At 34.0% G+C, this 23671-nt stretch overlaps 1 protein-coding gene across 2 annotated transcripts in view; it reads left to right on the forward strand.

Annotated features, from left to right (window-relative positions):
- The window catches only part of WNK3 (WNK lysine deficient protein kinase 3), a 124976-nt gene that overhangs the window by 71228 nt on the left and 30077 nt on the right, over positions 1–23671 (forward strand). For both annotated transcript variants that reach the window (XM_011383401.1, XM_011383402.1), the window contains exons 10-16: positions 3965–4029; positions 7162–7309; positions 11017–11133; positions 12563–12718; positions 12800–12851; positions 14414–14548; positions 14912–15855. In XM_011383401.1, the coding sequence (XP_011381703.1) occupies positions 3965–4029; positions 7162–7309; positions 11017–11133; positions 12563–12718; positions 12800–12851; positions 14414–14548; positions 14912–15855 (1617 nt within the window). The remainder of the gene's footprint in view (positions 1–3964; positions 4030–7161; positions 7310–11016; positions 11134–12562; positions 12719–12799; positions 12852–14413; positions 14549–14911; positions 15856–23671) is intronic.

The following is a 23671-nucleotide window of genomic DNA, read 5'->3' on the forward strand; positions in this document are numbered from 1 at the left end:
TTTTGCTTCTCATTTTGGCCTTGTTATCAGTCTGTAAGAGTTCAGAGATACTTTAGTTTTATTGTACTTTGCTAGCAAATTATCAAGGTTTCAGATATCCAGATATCAAGGCTCGTTAGGAAAAGGGATTGGTGCCTGTCTTTCATTTGGATTTGAAGGTGCGGGGTCAAGAGATGAGCACAGCATACCATTTCCTGCCTTCTATTTTCCACCTCCAATCTAGTCAACCCAAACAGAGATTTTTTTCCTGGATAAATTAGATTAGCTTGTAATTATAGATTAGGTAGTTAGCTCTTCAATGTAGTCATTGTTTAAACATTGAGAGCAAATACTTTGGCAGAGAGATTTCTTTTTTTGTACATGCAAGATTCAAGAAAATGCAGCCAACATAATAAATTATTGTATTAAAGAAATTTTAAAAGAATTATGGTGAGTCCTAGCAAGACAGAGAAGTAACATGGTGTCCTGATGCATAAATCTGGAGGTAAAGCCTACGTATTAAGGAAAGAGAAACAAAACATAATTGTTATGACAACAATCTGGAATTATATTTTATATCCCCCTTGTAATTATTAACAGGATTATTAATGCTACTCTGTGTTGGCCCTCAGAATCATGGCTGATGATTTGGTTCATCTGCCTTTTTATGTGATAGTTCTTAATCAAATTCTGTCTTGATATTTCTATTTTTATAAATGTATTTCAAATTTAGTGAAATATTTCATTTTTACTTTTATCTAAAACTACTATAATGTTGTGCATTGAAATAATGGGGACCTGCCCTGAGATTACCAGATTTGAGGATTGATAAATCTGTACAAAGTTGAATATATTTTTTCTTATTAACAAAGCAAGAAGAATATAGATAAGCTTGTTTAATACTTTGATGTGTATTCTTCCAGACCATTTTATATGCTTATACATGCATATAATTTTATTATAACCATGCTGTACATATTCTTTTTATAATCTTTTTTCACTTATAACATCTTATATATTTCAGCACATTTTTAAAAGCTGCATAATATCCTTTAGTATGGATGTATCATTATTTATTTAATGGAGCAAGTAAAGAAAACACATGTCTAATTTTTTTGCTATTTGAAACTATATTCCATGTTGTGAGGAACATTGTTGTAGCTAAATTTTTGTAAACACTCTTAATTATTTCCTTGGGATAAATTTCTAGAAATGGAATTGCTAGGCATTTTTAAGACTTGTCAAATTACTCTTCAGGAAGGTCTATACAGTTTATCATCACACCACTGGTTTATGAAAGTATCTATTTTCCTATACATTTAGTATTTGCTATCCTTTGAAACTTTTAACTTATAAAATGTATGTAGTAACAGTATAAAAAGTAAGAAAAATCAGCTAGAATGCTATTCCCTTAACATGGCAGTGATTATAATATTTGTTATAGTATTCAAGGTTTTTGTTATATGCATAAGTGGTTGTAAATATATATGCAGTTTTTGTTTGCTGCTTTTTTCATTCATTATTAAGTAAATTTCTCTGCCTTTACTTGGTCTTCATGATTCATTTTCAGTGGTCACCAAAATACAGTAGGTATTCGTATTTACCTAACTCTTCTCTTATTCCTGGACAGCTATCTTGCTACCCATTTTTATTATGTATAACATCACATATTTTAAAAACACAGAGATAGCTACCATTTATTATGAACAAATTTTATACTATGTTCTTTTTTCTTCCTTTGTATTATTTTCTTTCAGATTGATGTCCAGTATTGGTAATATTGGATCACAGACATTTTTATGGCACAGCCTTTCTTTTATGTCATCATTTCTTATTTCTTTATTTCATCAAACATTTATTGGAAGTCTAATATGTGTTAGGCACTGTGCTAAGAGGCACTGAGTATATAAAGATAAATCATACAGAGTCCTTAATGTTAGACATTAAATATATTTGATAAAGAGGGACATGATAAAAGACATTACTGCATGACAGTACATTGAGTGGTTGGTTGGTTTCTCTGTCCACCTACCCATCCATCTACCATTAATCCACACATGATTTTCCCTCTAAAGCATGGGAGAGTTAGTTGCAGACATGATGCCCTTTTACTCCTAAATATTTCTATATATGAACAAGGACATTTTCTTAACTACGATACAGTGACTAAATCCAGGGAATTTGATGTGAATATACTATTTTTTAACCTGTCGTCCATGTTAAAATTTCACAGTTGTCCAAGTAATTTCCTTAATGGCAGTTTACCCTCCATGATCCAGGATCTCCTTTAATCTAGAACAGTTTCTCAGCCTTTTGTTATCTTTCATAGCATTGATATTTTTGAAGAATAAAGGTCAGTTATTTTGTAGAATGTTCTTCAATTTGAGTTTGTTTGAGTTTCTTCTTTTTCAGATTCAAAGCATGCATTTTTGTCAGGAATACCATGTAAGCGATACTGTGTTATTTGCACATTGTATCATATTAGGAGGCATGTGATGTCAATTTGTCCCAATATTGCTGAGGTTAAATTTGATTACTTGGTTAAAGTGGGGCTTGCCAAGTTCTATTGTAAAGTGAACTTTTTTTTTGCTTTTGTAATTAATAAGTAATCTATGGGGAGATATTTTGAAACTATGTAAATATTCTGTTCCTCATCCAACTTTTACCCCCTAGTTTTGTCATCCATTGATGATTTTCTAACTTCATCATTCCTTATATTTATTACTTGACTTTGTACTATAAGAGCTTTCCTTTATTTATTTGTTTGAATCAGTATGACCTCATAGATTCTTATTTTATTAAGTGAGTTATATCCTATTACTATAATTATTTATTTTGATGTACAAATCGTCCCACATTTGGGCAGTGGGAACCCCTTCAAGCTGGCTTTTGTGTGCTTTCGATATGTTCTTACCATTCTTCAAGCAGTTCTTTACTTTTTGGCATAGCAAGATGATCCAGGCTTACCTTATACTTTCCTTGTCCCAGCGCTGGAACTGGCCATTTCTCCAAGGAACCTTCATCCCTTTTAGTTTAGAAATCAAGATATGAGCTAAGGTACATGTTCTTTAAAGAGTCCCCAAGGTGATTTTGCTGGTCTGTCTGGAACCCACTGTAATAGAGACTAAATGAACAGGACCGAAGAGGAGTTGAAATAGTCTAGGGAGAGGAAGGAGCCTAAGTAGAGTCACAGTATATGGAAAAGTCCAACTCATTCAGAGGAGCTACAGTTCAGTGTGGCTTCAAGCAGAGAAGAGGCTAGAGAATGAGGTAGGGACCATTTCACTGAGGACTTTATTTGCCATCCAGAAGAATTTAACCTTATAGAAGATGAGCCATCATAGGGTGTTTAAACTGGGTAGGGAAGTGATCGATTTTGGTAGATTGGCCTTTTAAGGTCACCAGTGGCAGTGCATATGATGGATTAGATAAATGTTTAAAATTGTTTTCCAACAGGGTTGGCATTTGCCTTCTTAGAGGGCTTAAACTTTTCTCCTAGAAATCAGTATTGCCCCTGCTGGATACTAACACCTCAAAAGGGTAGCTGGCAGTAATTTTGTGAAAAGAGAGTGAGAAGGAGCAAGACTACATAATATGTTAAAGCTTGAATCATCAATTTATCTTGTTTGTGTAATGGCAGCAACTCTTCCTTTTAGTAATAGTTTTACAATCACGACTGGAAGTTGAATGTCAGTGTTTTCCATTGAAACATTACACAAACAAAAGTATATAAAACAATGCTGCCTTTTCTTAATGAAAAATCTTGGTGAATATGAGTACTTTTACATTTTATTTTTCTTTATCTTTGGTAGTAAAGTCAGCAATAGGATTGATATAGATATTCAATAGTATAGACATTCTACCTGGTTCACAAGGCCCAAAACATGAAATGTAACAAGTATGTTTTCTGAAATAATACCAGTTTGCATCTTTAGCTTGTAGTTTGCTGTTATCATAACAAGTTTTATTTCTGTACTATTTACAGCCTGTATCCCAGCCAGTTGGAGTTGAACAACAAGCAGCTCTTCTAAAACCAGATTTGGTTCGAAGGTACGTATCTTTCAAATTAATACCACGAAAATAGTAAGGGTATGTTGAAGTATTTGCATTCATCAGGGACTTAGTGTGTCTTGACTAGAGAAGCTTCTGTGTATATTTAAAAAAAATAATAGGTATCATTTTTACTTTTTGTTTTAATGAAGATCATATGGATTGTGAAATTATTGACCATTTTCTTGTTCTCATTATAACATTCTGTTCCTAAGAAAAGCTTATAAGGGTTAAAAAAGAAAATAAATAGTATAATTTAGAATAAAATTATAGGTAATCTAAAGAAATAAATTATAACTAGATATATAATTATAATTTATTTGGTATTTGTAAACTAATATTTTTCTCTGTTCAGATTAGGTAATTCCTATTGTTCTGTTTTCAAGTTCACTGTATATTTCCTTTGTCCTGTTCTTCTGCTATTGTGCCCATTCAATGAGTTGTTTATTTCTATGATTGTGCGTTTACTTCTATAATTTCCATTTGGTTCTTTTTTAAATATCTTCTGTTTTTTATGAGATTTTTTTTTCATTTGCTTCAAGATTATTTGTAATTGCTCATTGAACATTTTGATGATGGCTGCTTTAAAATCCTTATCAGGCCTTTTGAGCCATGCTTCTCTTGCTCAGGCCCGCTTCCACATCTGGAAGTGTACTTGCCCTTCTAATAAAACATTTCTTTTCTACTGTAAAAAAAAAAATCCTTATCAGTTAATTCCAATATCAGATTCATCCTGTTGTTGACATCTGTTGATTGTCTTTTCGCATTCGAATTGTTGTTTTCCTGGGTTTTGGTATAACAAGGAATTTTCATTCGTCTCCTGGACAATTTGAATCTTATGTTAGGAGACTCGGGATCCTATTTTAATATTCTGTTTTATCAGGCAGTACACCCTGTTCTAATGACAGTTTAGTTTTCAGAGTCCTCGTAGAACGATTCAGGTTTGCTTGGTTCACCTCATACCACTGAGCCCCACCGCTGGATAGAGGTGTTAGAGAGTACTTCTCTAGGCCTGGTACCTTAGGCCAGCTCTCCAGGCCACACACATACTGTTGGTGGCACTCCTGCCAACATCAACAGGAGAGGGAAGGGCTCACTTGAACCACCTTCTGCTGCTGGGTTGGGGGTCAGGAGACCACTGGGATTGGGCTGCCTTTGCCTTTGAGTCAGAAGTTGGGAGACACTAAGCCTGGACTGCCTTCTGTCATGGGGTGGGTAATCGGGAGACATCAAGCTGCTATGTTTTCTCTTAAGTCCTGGGAAATCCCTAGTCAGTCTTCCCTCATCTTTTTATCCTTCAGTGCCCTCCTATGATTGTCTACTGTATTATTTCTAGACTTTTTTAGTACAAGGAGAGAAACACGGAGAGTTGAGTTTCTGCTGTCTTGTCCCAAACCTAAACTAGTGTTTTAACATAACTCCGCAATGTGAATGATGTAGAATTATGTCCTTTTTATCCTCTGAAAGTGTTACTTGTCACTACTATTTCTTTGTGTATTAAAAAAGTAAGATCAGTAATAATGCATCTTCTACCACTTGTATTTATGCAAAATCTTTTTGCACATGGACATAGAATATGATTTAGGAATTATTTTTATCTCTTCTTATATATCTTAATACAGATAATTTATGAGTAGATTTTAGGAGGACTTTACCTAAAAATTAATTTAAAATATATCTGTTTGGTGCTTACAGATTTTCTCATTTAAGTTTCAAATATGTTTATTGGAATTTTTGTATTTATTGAAATATTTTCAAATTTATTAAAGAAACTGAAAATTGCCCTTGACACAGATAAACTGAAAGTCTCCTATTTCATAACGATATTGATTTGAACCTGCAAAATACAACTAGTTAGATTGATAAAGTTGAACCTTTTTCACATCATTCATTTTCATTTTTTTACCAAAATTATGATGTAGTTGATTGATCGATTGATTGGTTAATGTGGAGGTATAACTGACATACAACCTTATATCAGTTTCAGTATACAACATAATAATTCCATATTTGTATATATTGTGAAATGATCACCACAATAAGTCTAGTTAACATCCATCACCTTACATAGTTGCAGAATTTTTTTCTTGTGATGAAAACCTTTAAGATCTACTCTCTTAGCAACTTTGGAATATACAATACAGTTTTATTAACTATAGTCACCATGCTGTACATTACATCCCCATGATTTATTTATTTTATAACTGGCAGTTTGTACCTTTTGACACCTTTCACCCATTTTACCTACCTCTTACATCCCACTCCCTGCTTCTGGCAACCACCAATCTATTCTTTGTATCCGGGAGCTTGGGTTTTTTTGTTTGTTTGACTTCTTAGATTCTATATATAAGTTAGATTATATGGTATTTGTCTGTCTTTTTCTAAATTATTTCACTTAGCTTAATGCCCTCAAAGTCTACCCATGTGTGGCAAATGCCAAGATTTCATTATTTTTATGGCTGAATTATATTCAATTGTAGAATATATACCACATTTTCTTTATCTTATTTTCATTTCATGTTCTGCCTCCTGCACTATTCCTGTCTCCCACACCTGATCTCTCTATCCTCTATTGAGTTCATTATATAAAAAGGTATATTTTGAATGAGGATTGGTTTCTAGACGTTTTATTTGAGTATATTAATAAACCCCAAAACAAGAAAGATAAAATTGATCGAGAGCTCCTTTTGATAAAAGGTTCCAGAGACCTATCACTGACAGTGTATTTTTTTTAAATTTGCCTTACTGTGCAAAGATGTGTGCCATATAAATACAATGTGATCTCAGTTTTTCATAACTTTTTGAAATAGCTTTATTGTGATTTAATTCACATATCGTTAAATTCACCCATTTAAAGTGTACGATTCAATGGCTTTTAGTATATTCATAGAGCTGTGCAGTCATAACTTTTTTAAAGATATTGTACTAATTTATTGTCCTTAAATTAATTATTTATGATTTTAGAATTGGGCATTTTTCTTAGAATTTTACCATCAAGATGGAATAATTCTAGCCATGAAAAGATTTCAGATGTTAACTCAGATTGGGTTAAATATTGGGCTTCGAGAATAACAGAATAATGTCTGTTCTGAGAAGTTGAATAGAAGTTGCTTTTGTGTTTTGAATTACTAGTTTGCATCATGATGTGGCAGCTGTGAAGGAAAACATCAATACCCCTGATAACCCAAGTGGAAATGGCAAACAAGATCGAATCAAACAGAGAAGAGCTTCTTGTCCTCGACCAGAGAAGGGGACTAAATTCCAGCTTACTGTCCTTCAGGTCAGTTTGTAAAATGGTCTGCTTAAGAGTGTGTGTAGAGGTCCGGGGTTGCAGGTAAGGGCAGTGTTATTACAGAGGTAGGGTATTGTGAAACTCTCTAAATTTTCTTTTCTTACATTAAATTTTTTTTTCTGATAAGAGTCTTATGTATTAAATGTTAAACTTAGGAAGTATAGGGAAAATATAAGGAAGAAAATTAAATTAACTTGTACTTTCAGAGATAGATAGTTCCTATTACTGTTTTAGTTTGTTTCATCTCTTTTTTTCTGTATGTATGTGTAGCATTTTACATTAAGATTGTAATAGTACTAGTAGTAGTGAAATTTTATTTTATTTTATTTTTTTGGAGGTAATGGATATATTTATTATCTTGATTCCGGTGATGATACGTATATGTCCAAACACATCAAATCGTATACATTAAATATGTGCTATTTTTATATACCAATAACACCTCAGTAAAAACTTAAAAAATAAATACCACATACCTAAGTCAAATTTTCCTCACCAAAAATGTAATTCACAGGGATATAATTAAGTCTGTTGGTGGATGAAGTGTTCAAGGTTATTCTGTTTAATCTAAATCTTAAAACCTGAACATGAATAATTCGTGAAGAGGGAATTTTAGTAAAAGGAGTAGTATGAAAAAATATATAGATACTAGAACATGAGATGTCATCAGAAATAATCAGTAATAATACTAAAAAGATAAGCTAGCTATCTTTTGAGTCATCTCAAATGCCAAATATAACTCTGATTGTTGCCCACCCAACAACAGTATCCCATGATCTTTTATTCATGCTTACATGCCTACCTTCAACTATTAACGATGAAAGTATTAGAATTTCTCTTTCCCAACTTTCCTTGAACCCACAACAGGGAATGTGATTCTATGCTGGACAATAGTTTCTGAGAAGAAATTTTCTATAAGGCTTATGGGAAAGTTTATTTTTTAAACACAAAAAAATTATTTCTAGGCATGTATGTCAAAAAACTTTTTTTTTGATGATGTATCAGTAACTTTTTTTTTACATTGTACTATTCAATGAGTTTTTTCAATTATAGTTGGCATACAATACTATATTAGTTTCAGTTGTACAGCATAATGACTAGAGATCTATATAACTCACAGAGTGATCACCCCACTAAATCTAGTACCCCTCTTCCCACGATATATTTATTACAACATTATTAACTGTGTACCTTATGCTATACTTTATATCTCCATGTCTATCTTATAAATATCCATTTGTATTTCTTAATCCCTTTGCCCTTTTTTGCCATCCCCCCCAGCCCCACTCCCATCTAGTAACCCTCAAAATATTCTCTGTATCTATGTTTATTTCCGTTTCCGTTGTTGTCGTTTATTATTTTGTTCTTTAGATTCCACATGTGTGTGAAATCATGCGATATTTGTCTTTCTCTATCTGACCCTCTAAGTCCATCAAGGCAATATCTTCTTCCATCCCCTTCCTTTTAGTCTGTGTGTGTCTTTTAATCTGAAATGAGTCTCTTGTAGGCAGTATATGTAGGAGTCTTGTTTTCTTATCCATTTAGCTTCTCTATCTTTTGGTTGGCACATTTAATTCTTTTCCATTTGAGGTACTTATTGGTAGGAATGTACTTATTACTATTCTTTATTTCTGTTTTTGATACATTTTTTTTCTTCTTAAAGAAGTCCCTCCAACATTTCTTGTAATACTGGCTTGGTGGTGATAAATTCCTTTCGCTTCCTTTTGTCTGGGAAGCTCTTTATCTGTCTTTTGACTTGAAACGATCTCTTTGCTGGCTAAAGTATTTTTGGTTGTAGATCCTGGGTTTTCATCACTTTGAATATTTTGTACCAAGCCCTGCTGTCCTGCATAGTTTCTTTTGAGAAATCACCTTCTAGTCTTTTGGGCGCTCCCTTGTGGTTTGCTCACTACTTTTCTCTTGCTGCTTTTAAGATTCTCTCTTTGTATTTAACCTTTGGTATTTTAATTATGCTCTGTCTTGGTGTGGGCCTCTTTGAATTCATCGTTTTTGGGACTCTCTGAGCTTCCTGGGGTTGCATGTCTATTTCCTTAACCAGGTGAGGGAAGTTTTCCGTCATTATTTCTTAAAATAGCTCTTCAACTTCTTGTTCTCTCTCTTCGGGTACCCTGTGACACGGATGTTTTTACATTTAATTTCATCCTATAGGATCCTTAAATTATTATTATAGTCTTGGCTTTCTTCTTGCCATTCTTATTGGATGCCCTTGGCTTCCCCATCCTCTATATTGGTGGTTAGATCCTCTTCTTCATCCACTCTGTTGATTCCCTCCAATATACTCTTTATCTCGGGTAATGTATTTTTCATTTCTGACTGGTTCTCTTTTATAAATTCCATTTCCAGTTTTATGTTTTTTATCTCTTTGTTAAAGTTCTCACTGAGTTCATCTACACTTCCCCTGAGTTCATTGAGCATCTTTATAGCCAGTGTTTTGAACTCTGCATCTGTTTGATTGCTTGACTCCATTATTCCTGGATCTCTGTTCTGTTCTCTCATATGGTTTCTGTTTCTTTGTCTTCAAATTTTGGCTGCCTTTCTGTGTCTGTTTCTATGTACTAAGCAAAGCTCCTAAGTCTTCCAGTCTTATTAGCTTTGTGTAATAGGTGTCCAGTGGCACAGTCCGGAGAGGGGTTCAGCTGCAGGTCAAGTTTGGCCCCAGCCTGTGCCCCTCTGGGGCCACTTGTTAAAACGGAGCAAGCAATCCACAGCTGCTGTGTGCTTATAGTTGCCTCAAAAGCCACATCAGAAACCGAGGCCAGCTGCCTCCAGTGTGAGTCTAGGCGCTGCTCAGCAAGGAGCACCTGACTCGCTGAGGATACACCTGGATGTGGCTTGGGTGGGGCCTTGAGTTGGGGGAGGCGGGGTTTCAGGGAATCCTTTGGGCGGAGCAACCTCTGTTATTCCGTTTGATGACATCTTGGCTATGGCGGCGCTGTGTCCGCGCACTGGTATGGGGGAGGGCTCAACAGGGAACAATGGATACCACGGGCACTTCTGTCTCGAGCAAGTTTTGCCTCGGCCCTCACTCCTACAATGTCTCCCTGTAAGTCCCTAGTGACCCCTGCATGCAGCCTAATCGGCACTGGTGCTCAGAGTGAGCAGGTCTGTCACCCGGAAAATGCGCTCACGGACACAGCCTCTTTAAGAGGCATCTGCCGCTGCTGCAGCCCCTGTCTCACTCAACCGCTTGGGACCAGGCAGCCCTATGTCCTTGCCCCGTCCTACCTTCTGCCGTTGCAGGGTGATTTCTTGGATTTTTTCCTAGTTGTATGGCTTGTTCATCCCAGGCAATCTTTCCTTGCTGCTGCTCCTTGTTTCTGTCACAACTTTGATTTGGTCGCCAGAGGGATGAACAGAGCCTCTATCATCTATTTCATTTTTTTTCCTATAACTTTTTTTTTTTGCTTTTTTTATAGAAGTTGCATTCCCTCTTCTTCCCCACAGTATCACATTTGTAACTTATGTATTTATTGCCGAGTAATTTGAGCCTTATATTTATCATAGAATGGTTTAGACAGTATTTCACTAAGGGAAAAACAATCTTTTAAGATTCTGAAGGATTTAAACCATTTTTCCATGTGTTGTATGTGAGCTCATCTAAATGTTTCCTGTACCATTTGCAAAGAGAAGACAATGATTGACTCTTAAACTGGTGGTGAAATGTTTATGCCCAGGTGTCAACCTCTGGAGACAACATGGTGGAGTGCCAACTGGAGACACACAATAACAAGATGGTCACCTTCAAGTTCGATGTTGATGGTGATGCACCAGAGGATATTGCAGACTATATGGTAAGTACAATAAAACCAAATGATTTTTTTCCTTTAGTGTTTTTGTCTCTTTTTTCCCTCTAAGTCTCCCCCCATTTATTCAGAGCCATCTTTTTTTTAGGTTACTGTTAGTTTTTAAAATTTGTACAGAGCTAAATTGATTATGATAAAGAAGTCACTGCACCTCTTCTAGTTTCAGTATATATATCTGCAAAATATGAGGAGGTTTAATTAAAAGATGATCTAGGTCAGTGGTTCTTATCCCTGGCTGCATGTTAAAATCACCTGAAGAAACTTTTTAAAAACACTTCCCTGGGCCCCTAATTAAAGCGGAATCTTTGGAGGTGAGGCCTAAGCATCAATAGTTTGTAAAGTTCCCCAATTAATTCTAATTTGTTAGCTACTGATATAAAGTCTTACATATGGGTGTTTAAGTAATGTTCATCATCTCATTTAGTTTTCATATTTTTTTGAATTGTTAGGCTTAAGTTAGTATTTTTCCCTTTTTTTTTAAATGGGGATGGGCTACAGTGGCATGAAGGGGCAGGATGGGCTACGGTGCCAGTTTCCTGTGGCTATACATTCCTGGCCAAATAGAATTAAACATTTTAAAAGTTAAAAGTTCTGTCAGTTCTGCCTCTTGCTTAACATAGTATTTTCTGAACTATCTCTAAGCCATTCATTATTATCTTTAGAGATGCTTCATTTTGTGATTTGTGATTTAAAAGCTTTTGGGTTAGGACATTTAGTTTTAAACATAAACATTGCCTCAGTTATGTTCTTTAAATGCCAGATAGTTTTAAAAATCTGGCTTCTCTGGTAGTGCCAATCTGACAAATGTCAGTGGTCTCAAAATAGAATAATTTATGGCATTTTATTGTTGGTCTTTGTTAATTTTGTTTTGGCATTTGGATCAAAATACTTAATTTTAATGGTAATAACTGTACGGTGTCAAGTAGGTACTAGACTGGTCAGGGGGATCAGTTCGTAAATTATATAAATGTCTAATCACTATGCTGCACACCTGAAGCTAATATCAAATAATACTGAATGTCACTGTAATTGAAAAATCAAAAAAAGGGGAAACAAGGTGAAGGCAAATAAGAAGTTCAAATTTCCAGGTATAAAACAAATAAGTCATGGAGATGTGGTGTACAGCATAGAGAATATAGTCAATAATATTGTGATAACATTGTACAGTGTCAGGTGATTGCTGGACATATATATCATGGCAATCACTTCTTTAGGAATATAAGTATTGAGCAACTATGGTGTATACCTGAAACTAATACAATATTGTATGTTAGCTATATTTTAATAAAAATCTTTAAAAAATAAATACTTAATTCTAATTTAGTTTTCATTAGTGTAGTCACCACTGATACAGTGTTATAATTTTGAAGAAACTAAATTCATTCTTGTGAACAGACTTACTTTTACCTTTGGGCAGGTTGAAGATAACTTTGTGCTGGAAAGTGAGAAAGAAAAATTTGTAGAAGAATTGAGGGCTATTGTAGGTCAAGCCCAGGAGATCCTACATGTCCACTCTGCTGCAGAAAGAGCCACTGGAGTTGACTGTATTTCCGTGGAATCCATCAGTAGCCAAGTAAGAGCAACTGTTTAGCAAATAGGTCTTCTCAGATATGTATCAAGAACTTCTTTATTTATCTGTTCATTTTTAATTCAGGCAGGATCATCTGAACAAGTACAGATAAATTCTGCATCCACACAAACCAGCAGTAAGTATATTTAATAAAATTTACCATTTGGCTTTTGAAGTGAAACATTTGGAAACTTTAATTTACACATCTTCATTGGGAAAGGTGTTAGCCAATAAAGGAATTTGACACATTGTTAATGGAGGCTTTCTCACACTTCGAAATGACTTTATAGCCCAGAAGAAAGAAGTATATGAAGAAGTAAAACCATTTTCCAAATTTCCTCCAAGTGTTGGTTCTTTTTTTGATTAATTTGTTCCTGAGTTGTTGTGTGGTATCTTACCAGAAAAGGAGTCACAGTACTGATGGCCTTTAATGGCTTTACTGTTCGAACTTAACTGGTAAGTTTTTTTTTTTCCCTCATGATATGAGATGGACAGAAACTTTCTTACCTAAAATCATAATGTTCTAAGTTTACCTCATGTTTTAATAGTCTTGATTTAATATCTTGATTTCATTCCATCAGTGATATGCTTCTGCTTGCTCTGATCACTAAGTTTTTGTAAATCAGATACCAAATGTACTTTCAGGGACTATAAATGGGGTCCTCCGTTTTCTTTTCTGACGACTTTATCTCTCCATTCTTCTCAGCTCTGGTCATGGGTATATTTAGAGTATCTGAGAGTGGGAGAAGAGCTATAGACAAATGAGGACCTCTGAAGGAATTATAACGACATGAAGAAGCAACAGGTGGTGTAGGAGTCATGCAACCAGATACCATTACTCTGAAATTTAGTTTGTGTCAGAATATCAAGGTCCTCCTCTGTCTTCTTTTTCTCATTAGCCGGAGCCTGAGCAGATTTGTGACTGACAAAGTAGGGAAAAGTTTAAAAGAGAATTACTTATTTGAATAAGTTTACAACAAAGGAGTAAAGGAGCTTATTTTACTTTATTTTTTAAGTTGTCATACAGTAAAATTGGCTTTTTTTTTCTTTTGATGTCCAGTTCTGTAAATTTTAATACTTGTGTAGATTTGTGTAAGCACCACCATAATCAGGATACAGAACAGGAAACGTAGGTTTTAATGGTAAAAGAGCTTTCCATTTTCTCTCCGTCAAAGTGCCCTGCTTTTAACTGCTACTGATACAGTGTTTGTTTCAGTAGACTCTGAATCCTTCTCTAAAGACATCTTATGCCTAGTTTTTTAGAGCAGGGGTCCCCAACCCCCTGGACCACAGATGGATACCAGTCTGTGGATGGGTACCGGTCTGTGGATGTGTACCAGTCCGTGGCCTGTTAGGAACTGGGCCACACAGCAGGTGGTGAGTGGCTGGCAAGTCAGCGAAGCTTCATCTGTATTTTCAGCTGCTCCCCAGCACTAGCATCACTGCCTTGGCTCCACCTCAGATCATTAGGCATCAGATTCTCATAGGAGCACCCGCCCCTGGTGCCAAAAAGGTTGGGGACCACTGCTTTAGAATATTTGTCAGGATTGGGAGGTGTAGTCTTATAAATAAGACATATCCTAATGTTGGAAATGGAGATACAAAACAAATTGCTGTTTTAACTTTGTTTCCTTAGTCAATAAGGTAAATATACTGACAACTGTTTAGCATATTAAATTTTGCTAATTCTTTCTACAGATGAATCTGCTCCTCAGTCATCCCCAGTTGGTCGGTGGCGATTCTGTATCAATCAAACAATAAGAAACCGTGAGGCTCAATATCCTTCTCTTCAGCAGTCTATGTCTACAGTTCCTGGGCTACACCCACTTTCTAGTAAGTGTTCATTCTCTGTCGACTTTATCCAGACTTGGAGGATGGGGGATGCAAAATATGGACCATATCTTCAACTTGTTTTCATGGATATTTTGTGCTTATGAGAATTTTCATAAGTATGTTTAAAGATGTTAATAATAGGGTCTAACTTAAGCCATTTTTATTTAATAATTATGGAAAAATAAAAGGTTTTCTTTTTTTCCTCGACAGGTTGAATTATGTATATTTTGAGTCTTATTTTAAAAAGTATTTTCACATACGTTCTCGTTTACCCCTTGCTCTTCCTATCCTTTTGAGTTTGAGTACTACTCCATGCTTTGTACTTACCAATATGTGCTTAGCCATTCTTTGTTATTGTTCCAGGTCCAAGAAACACAAATAATAAGGAAATATCACAGGACACACTGCTCACTCTAGAAAATAATCCATGCCAGCGTATACTTTTCACCTCCAAGCCAGAACACAAGGATGTAGTTGATGGTAAGATTTCTGAATGTGCCAGTGTAGAAACTAAGCAGCCAGCTATGCTTTATCAAGTGGAAGATGACAGGCATATAATGGCACCAGTTGCTAGTAGTTCCAGTTATACTGCTACTTCAGTTTGTGCAGTTCCCATTGAATGTGAGGGACACACCAACCAAGCAGGCACATTCCTACCTGTGTATCCGTGTCACCAAGCTGCCAGTCAGGCTGATGGACTTACAGTCCCTCCTGGCGAGTCAACTGAGATTGCTGGTAACTCTCTTACAACTCCAGTATTTATGTCTGATCAAAAGCCACAATCCTTATCAGTGCAGCAGCCAACTATGGATGCAGAGTTTATTTCCCAAGAAGGAGAAACCACAGTGAACACTGAAGCAAATTCTCCTAAGACTGTCATTCCCATTCAGACCCCTGGCCTTGAACCGACTACCCTTCTACCCACTACTGTCCTGGAATCAGATGGGGAAAGACCTCCAAAAATGGAGTTCGCAGATAACCGAATTAAAACTCTGGATGAAAAATTAAGAAACTTGCTCTATCAGGAGCATAGCATATCTAGCATCTATCCTGAGAGCCAGAAGGATACCCAAAGCATAGACTCTCCATTTTCTTCCTCTGCTGAAGATACACTCTCGTGTCCAGTGCCAGAAGTCATAGCCATCAGTCACAGTGGAATTCAAGATAGTCCTGCACAGTCCCCTAATTTTCAGCAGACAGGCTCTAAGATTCTGCCCAATGTGGCTGCAAGTCAGCCTGATAACATATCAGTGTTCAAAAGGGACCTGAATGTGATAACTTCCGTATCCAGCGAATTATGTTTACATGTAAGTATAATTCTTTCTAACCAATTCCTTATCCTTATATGTTTAAAGAAATTCCCTCTTTTCTAAAGTTCTGTTCTTTGGAAGGAAATTGTCTGCCACAAGATTCTGAGGTTGCAGGTATTTAAGAAGGCCATGACTTAGGCTGCAGGTGCCCAGAACTTCTCAATACAGATGGCAGAACTATCTGTGGTGAGAGAGCCCTCTGGTGAATTAGCTAGGAACTTGTGTCTATTTTTGTATTAATGACAAGAACAGCACTGACTTATAGATTGTTTTAGTTAATAGGAAAAACTTACTTTTAGATTTCCACTTAAAAATTCCTGTTATCAGTTTCTTTTAAAAAATTTTATGGTTTTTAATTTAATTTTGTTTTGTGGATTTTAATTTATTTGAAAAATATTTTTTAAAGAAAGTAAAAATGATCCATAATCTGATGACTTGTTTTTTTAAGTTATGTCATATGGGAATTTCATTTCCCTTTTCTTTCTTTTCAAATCACAGAGGTAACCATTATCTAGTGTTTATCTACTATTTGGTATTTACCCTTCTCGACATAAACTTACAGAAGTCTATTTACATACCTAAGCTTACACAGGTCTATTTACATACTTGCAACATTTTATTTACAAAAATAGGATTGTGCTATATACATATTGGTCTGCAACTTGATTTTTTTAATTTTACAGTATATCATAGACATCATTCTAAATTTTTACCATTGTTTCTCTTTATTTTTGTTATTATATAAGTTGTATTTGCATGTATATAAAGTAAAATCCACCCACTTCTAAACCTTTAGACATAGCTGTTAATAAATCTTTCCAGACATGGTTTTAATTAATATACACATATTTATATAGACATATTTCTTTATATGTATTATATAGTTACAAAGACATAGATACATATTATATATTTATATATGCTTCTTTACATACATATGCTGTTCTGCGTTTATTTTCATTTATTATGGACATCTATTCATGTCAATACACGTAGTTCCACCTCACTTAACTTTTTTATTATAAATATTATTTTTCAATTACAGTTGACATTCAATATTATATTAGTTTCAGGTGTACAACATAGTGATTAGACATCTTTATAACCTATGAAGTGATCACTTAACTTTTTTTTAATCTGCAGATAAGCACATTATTATCAAATGGTTCAACATCAGTATAACACTTAACTTTTTAAACAACATAATATTCTATATTGAACAGATAAAATTTAAATATTTACTTTTTGGTAAATGAGTAATTTTAAATTATTCAATTAATACATAAACACAAAAGCCATTCAGAAGGATAAAAAAGTAAATGTAATTGTTGAAATCAAAAACAGACTCACAAATATAGAGGACAATCTGGTGATGGCCAGAGGGGTGGGGGTTGGGGGACTGGGAGAATGGGGTGAAAGGTTAAAGAAGTACAAATTAGTAGTTGATAGATGAAGGGGATGGGGAGCACATAGGGAATGCAGTCAGAATTAATATAATGGCTAGGTATAGAGCCAGAGGAGAGAAAGAGTAATCAGGGGGATCATTTCATAAACTATAAATGTCTAATCTGTGTCCTGTATACTTGAAACTAATAATAAAATTAAATAAAAAACTTAAAAGAAAGTCATTGTGTTAACACTCTCTCACACCCTATTATACTTTCCAAATACTATTAAGTTCTTGGTCTTAATTCTTTTGGTCATTGCCATTAATAACTTGTAAATATATATTCATCTATTTTTTAATTTACTAATTTTAGATAATACCTATTGACTCACCGCTATGACTGGTGAGGAAATCATTATATTTTCTCTTTCTTCCACTTTTCTTCCCCATACACTTCTCAGTTTTTATTACTTTATTGCTTTTTAACATTGGTAAAGTTTTAATATCTACATTTTTTTCAGTAACAATTGGTTGTGCTTTTTATTATATATGTTATCTAATGATAATGTAATGTGATTAGAACCATAAAAAATTAAATGTAATTCTCTGTCATTTAAACTTCGATGCTCAAAGGAGACTTTTCCAAGTGTCAAGGTCAAATGGATTCTTTTGTTGGTTTCAAGTGTCCATTGCTACATCTTGGTCAAAATTACCTGTTACTGTTTCTGGGGTTCTAAAATTTATTTTTTCTCTCCAAAATGCTTTTATGAGTATTATTTTTAAATAATTACATGGGTGACTAATTTTTTTTAATGTCCAATAGTTACATGGGTGACTAATTTTTTTTTAATGTCCAAAAATGTCTTTATTTTGTTTCATACTTGGTTGATTAAGTACATATGGTAGGATAATTTTGAGTTAGTTTCTGTGTATGGTATGAGATAAGGGTCCAGCTTTATTATTTTGTATGTAACTATCCAGTTTTTCCAGCACCATTTGTTATTCTCTTGGTCATTATTATAAATGAAATTATTTTCTTAATTTTCTTTTCAGAGTTTTCATTGCTACTATATAGAAATACAACTGATTTTTGAGTGTTGATTTTGTAACCTACAACTTGGCTCAGTTTGTTTATTAGCTCTAACAGCTATTGAGTATTATTTAGGATTTTCTATACAGTATATAAGATCATATCATCTGTGAATAGAAAGTTTTACTTCTTCATTTCCTGTTTTACTTACCTATTAACTTTCATTTCATACTTTACATCTTTTTGTATTGAGAAACTTTCTCAATTTATAAGCTGTTTCCAATGTCCTATTCAGCTATTTTATATGTCGAGGATTATATTTTTAATTTCCAGTAACTATAGTTCATTATTTTTCTTATGGGAGTAGTATATTCACACATCTCTTGAAGATATTAGAGTCTTAATCTATGTTATTGATGCTATTTCCTTGACTAGTCTTTTTTTAAACTGATGTCTGTTTTATTTTTTCAAATACATATTATTAAGTTTATGGAGATAACATCTCTATATTTACTATATATAATTTTTAACTTTTTTATTTCTTTGTAATGACAGTTGACATTAAATATTATTTTATATTACTGTCATGTATACAACATACTGATTAGACATTTATATAATTTGCGAGGTGATTTCCTCTCACAGTTTAGTACCTACCTGGTACTATACACAGTTACTACAATATTATTGACTATATTTCCTATACTGTACTTCACATCTCTTTGACTATTTCATAACTACCAATTTGTGCTTCTTCACCCCTTCCTCTTTTTCACCCCACCCCCCAAAACTCTTCTCATCTGGCAACCAACAGTTTGTTCTCTTTCTACAAGTTTGTTCTCTGTTTCTGTTTTGTATGTTTGTTTATTTTGTTCTTTAGATTCCACATTTAAGTGAGATCATATGATATTTCTCTTTCTTTGTCTGATGTATTTCACTTAGCATAATACCTTCCAATTCCATCAATGTTGTTGCAAATGGTAAGATTTTATTCTTTATTATGACCAAGTAATATTCCATTATGTATATGTACCACTTCTTCTTTATTCAACCATCTATTGATAGTCACTTAGATTGCTTCCATATCTTGGCTATTGTAAATAATGCTGCAGTGAACATAGGGGTGCATATATCTTTTCGATTTAGTGTTTTGAATTTCTTCAGATAAATACCCAGAAGTGGAATTGCTAGGTCAAAAGGTAGATCCATTTTTAATTTTTTGAGGAACCTCAATTCTGTTTTCCATAGCGACTGCACCAATTTGCAATTCCACCAACAATGAATGAGGGTTCCCTTTCCTCCACAGCCTTGCCAACACCTGTTGTTGGTTGACTTATTGATGGTGGTCATTGATGACAGGTGTGAGGTGATATTGTGGTTTTGATTTGTATTTCTCAAATGAATAACAACATGGAACATCTTTTCATATGTTTATTGGCCATCTATATGTCCACTTTGAAAAAATGCCTATTCAGGTCCTCTGCCCATTTTTTAATGGGATTGTTAATTATTTTGATGTTGAGCTAAATGAGTTCTTTATACATTTTGGATATTAACCCCTTATCTGATGTATCATTGGTGAATATCTTCTCCCATACAGTAGATTGTCTTTACTTTCTGTTGATGGTTTCCTTTGCTGGGCAAAACCTTTTTAGTTTGATATAATCCCATTTGTTTATTTTTTCTTTTGTTTCCCTTGCCTGAAGAGGTGCATGTTTTCTTCTAGAAGTTTTATGGTTTCGAGTCTTACATTTAAGTCTTTAATCCGTTTTGAATTCATTTTTCTATAGGGTTGAGAAGGTGTCAAGTTTCATTTTTTTTTAGATGTACCATTCAGTTTTCCCAACACCTTTTATGGGAGAGATTTTCTTTACCTCATTGTATATTCTTGCCTCTTTCGTCGTAGATTAATTGATCATATAGGCAGGGATTTATTTCTGGGCTCTCTATTCTGTTTCGTTGATCAGTGTGTCTCTTTTTATGCCAGTACCATACTATTTTGGTTACCATAGCCTTATAGTTCGATAGCAGGTAGCATAAGTCCAACTTTGTTCATCTTTCTCAAGATTGCCATGGCTATTTGGAGTCTTTTATGGTTCTATACAAATTTTTGGATTATCTATTGTAGTTTTGTGAAAAATGCCATTGGTGTTTTGATAGGGATTGCATTGAATCTAAAAATTGCTTTGGGTAGGGTGGACATTTTAATAATGTTAATTCTTCCTATCCATGAGCGTGATCTATGCATCCATTTATTTGTATACTCTTCAATTTCTTTCTTCAGTGTCATAATATTTTGAGTACAGGTTTTTTACCTCCTTGGTTAAATTTTTTCCTAGGTATTTTATTGTGTTTGATGCAATTATAAATTTGTATTTTTAATTTCTCTTTCTGATCATTCATCATTGGTGTATAAAAATGCAACTGACTTCTGAATATTAATTTTGTATCCTGCTACTTTACTAAATTCATTTATGAGTTGTAATAGTTTTTTGGTGGAATCTTTAGGGTTCTCTCTATATAGTATCATGTCATCTGCAAATAATGACAGGTCTACTTCTTTCCAATTCAGACGCTTTTTGTTTCTTTTTCATGTCTGATTGCTGTGGCTAGGACTTCAAATGCCAGGTTGAATAAAAGTGGTGAAAGTAGAAATCCTTGTCTTGTTCATGATCTTAAGGAAAACAATTTTAGTCTTTCCCCATTGAGTATGATGTTAGCTGGGTGTTTGTCATATATAGCCTTTATTATGTTGAGGTATATTCCCTCATTTCCACTTTGTTGAGAGTTTTTATCATAAATGGATGCTGGATTTTGTCAAATGCTTTTTCTGCATCTATCAATATGATCATATCATTTCAATTTGTTAATGTGGTGTATCACATTCATTAATTTGCAGATTTGCAGATACTGGATGAGCCTTGCATCTAATGAATGAATCCCATATAATCATGGTGTATGATCTTTTTAATTTATTGCTGGATTTGGTTTAGTAATATTTTGTTGAGGATTTTTGCATCTTATGTTCATTAGGGATATCCATTTATAATTTACTTTTCTTTGTAATGTCTGGTTTTGGAATCAGGGTAATAGTCACCTTGTAAAAAGAATCAGGGAGCTTTCCCTCCTTTTCAATTTTTTGGAATAGTTTGAGAAGAATAGGTGTTCATTCTTCTTTGAATGTTTGGTGAAATTCACCTGGGAAGCTATCCAATGGTCTAGGACTTTTGTTTGTGGGGAGTTTTGTGATTACTCATTTGATTTCGTTGGTAATAATTCTTCTGTTGAGATTTTCTGTTTCTTCTTGACTTATTCTTGGAAGATTGTATGTTCTAGGGATGTATTTATTTTTTCCAGATTGTTCAATTTGTTGGCCTACAATTGCTCATAGTATTTTCTTAAAAAATTTTGTTTTTCTGTGGTGTCAGTTGTCACCTCTTTTATTTCTGATTTCGTTTTTTTTTTTTTTTTGATGTATCTGGTAAAAAGTTTATAAATGTTGTTTAGCTTTTCAAATAACCAGTTTTTGATTTCATCGATCTTTTGTAATGTTTTTTAGACTCTATTTTATTTATTTCTGCTCTGATCTTTATTATTTCCTTCCTTCTACTCACTTTGGCTTTGTTCATTTTACTTTTTCTAATTCCTTTAGGTGTAGGGTTAGATTGTTTGAGATTTTTCTTTGTTTGAGTGTTTATTTGAGATTTTTCTTATTTCTTGAAGTAGGCTTATATTGCTATGAATTTCCCTCTTAGGACTGCTTTCTCTGTGTTCCATAAATTTTGAGTCATTGTTGTTTTTATTTTTATCAAGGTATCTTTTGAGTTCTTCATTGATCTTGTTGTTAACCCATTTGTTGTTTAGTAGCATGTTATTTAGCCTTCATGTGTTTGTGTGGATTTTGGTATTTTTCTTGTAATTGAGTTAATTTCTTACCATTGTGGTTGGAGAAGATGCTTGTTATGATTTCAGTCTTCTTAAATTTATTTAGACTTGTTTTGTGGCCTAACTTGTGGTCTATTTTAGAAAATGTTTTGTGTATACATAAAAAGAATGTATAGTCTCTTGTTTTGGGGGTTACATGCTCTAAAAATATCAAATTTATTTGTTGAAAGATCTCTCTCTTGATGTCTATGGGATGTTAAAGTCCCCTACTATGACTGTAGTGCTGTCAATCTCTCCCTTTCTGTTGGTTAATATTTACTTTATGTATTTAGGTGCTCCTGTACTGGTTTCACAAATAAGGGTTATATCCTCTTGCTGGATTGATCCCTTTATTATTACCTAATGTCCCTCTGTCTCTTATTATAGCCTTTGTTTTAAAGTCTATTTTGTCTGATATAAGTATTGCTTTTTCAGGGTTTTTTGTTTCCTTTCGCATAAAATATCATTTTCCATTTATTTCTCTTCAATCTGTGCATGTCTTTCAATCTGGAGGGGGTCTCTTGTCGACAGCATATGATGGGTCTTGTTTTCTTATCCATTCAGCTCTTCTGTGTCTTTTGATTGGAGCATTTAATCTGTTTGCATTTAAAGTGATTATTGATAGGTACATTGTTATTGCCCTTTTATTACTCATATTTATGTTCTTTGTTTGTTTGTTTTTCCACTTCTTTTTAAAGAATTCTCTTTAACGTTTCTGGTAATACTGGTTTGGCAGTGATGAATTTCTTTACCTTTTTTTTTTTTTTTCGTCTCGGAAGCTCTTTATCTCTCTTTTAGTTTTAATTGATAGCCTTGAGAGTCTAGTTTTAGTTTTAAGTTCTTGTTTTTTATCACTTTTAATATTTCATGCCAATCCCATCTGGCCTGCAAAATTCCTATTCTGAAATCAGCTGACAGTCACATGAAAGGTCCCTTGTAGGTAAGGAACTGCTTTTCTCTTGTTGATTTTAAGATTCTCTGTCTTTAACATTTGGCATTTTCATTATGATGTGTCTTGGTGTGGACCTATTTGGGTTCCTGGTTTTTGGGATTCTCTGAGCTTCCTGGACTTGTATGTCTCTTTCCTTTGCCAGATTAGGGAAGTTTTTCCGTCATTATTTCTTTAAATAGGTTCTGAATTCCTTGTTCTCTCTTCTTCTGGCACCTCTATGATGCAAATGTTGTTATATTTGATGTTGTCTCAGAGGTCCCTTAAACTATCCTCATTTAAAAATTTTTTTTCTTTTTGCTGTTTCAGTTGGCTATCTTCTGTTTCCTTGTCTTCCAAATTACTGATTCGATCCTCTGCTTCATCTAATCTGCTGTTAATTCCTTCTTATGTGTTCTTCATTTCACTTGTTATATTCTTCATTTCTGAGTGGTTCTTTTCTCTGGTTTCTATGTCTTTTTTTTTTTTTTTTAACTTTCTATCTTTTTGTTCCTTGTCTTCCAAATTACTGATTCGATCCTCT

This window comes from Pteropus vampyrus, unplaced genomic scaffold (assembly GCF_000151845.1).
Source record: "Pteropus vampyrus isolate Shadow unplaced genomic scaffold, Pvam_2.0 Scaffold518, whole genome shotgun sequence".
Classification (NCBI taxonomy): domain Eukaryota; kingdom Metazoa; phylum Chordata; class Mammalia; order Chiroptera; family Pteropodidae; genus Pteropus; species Pteropus vampyrus.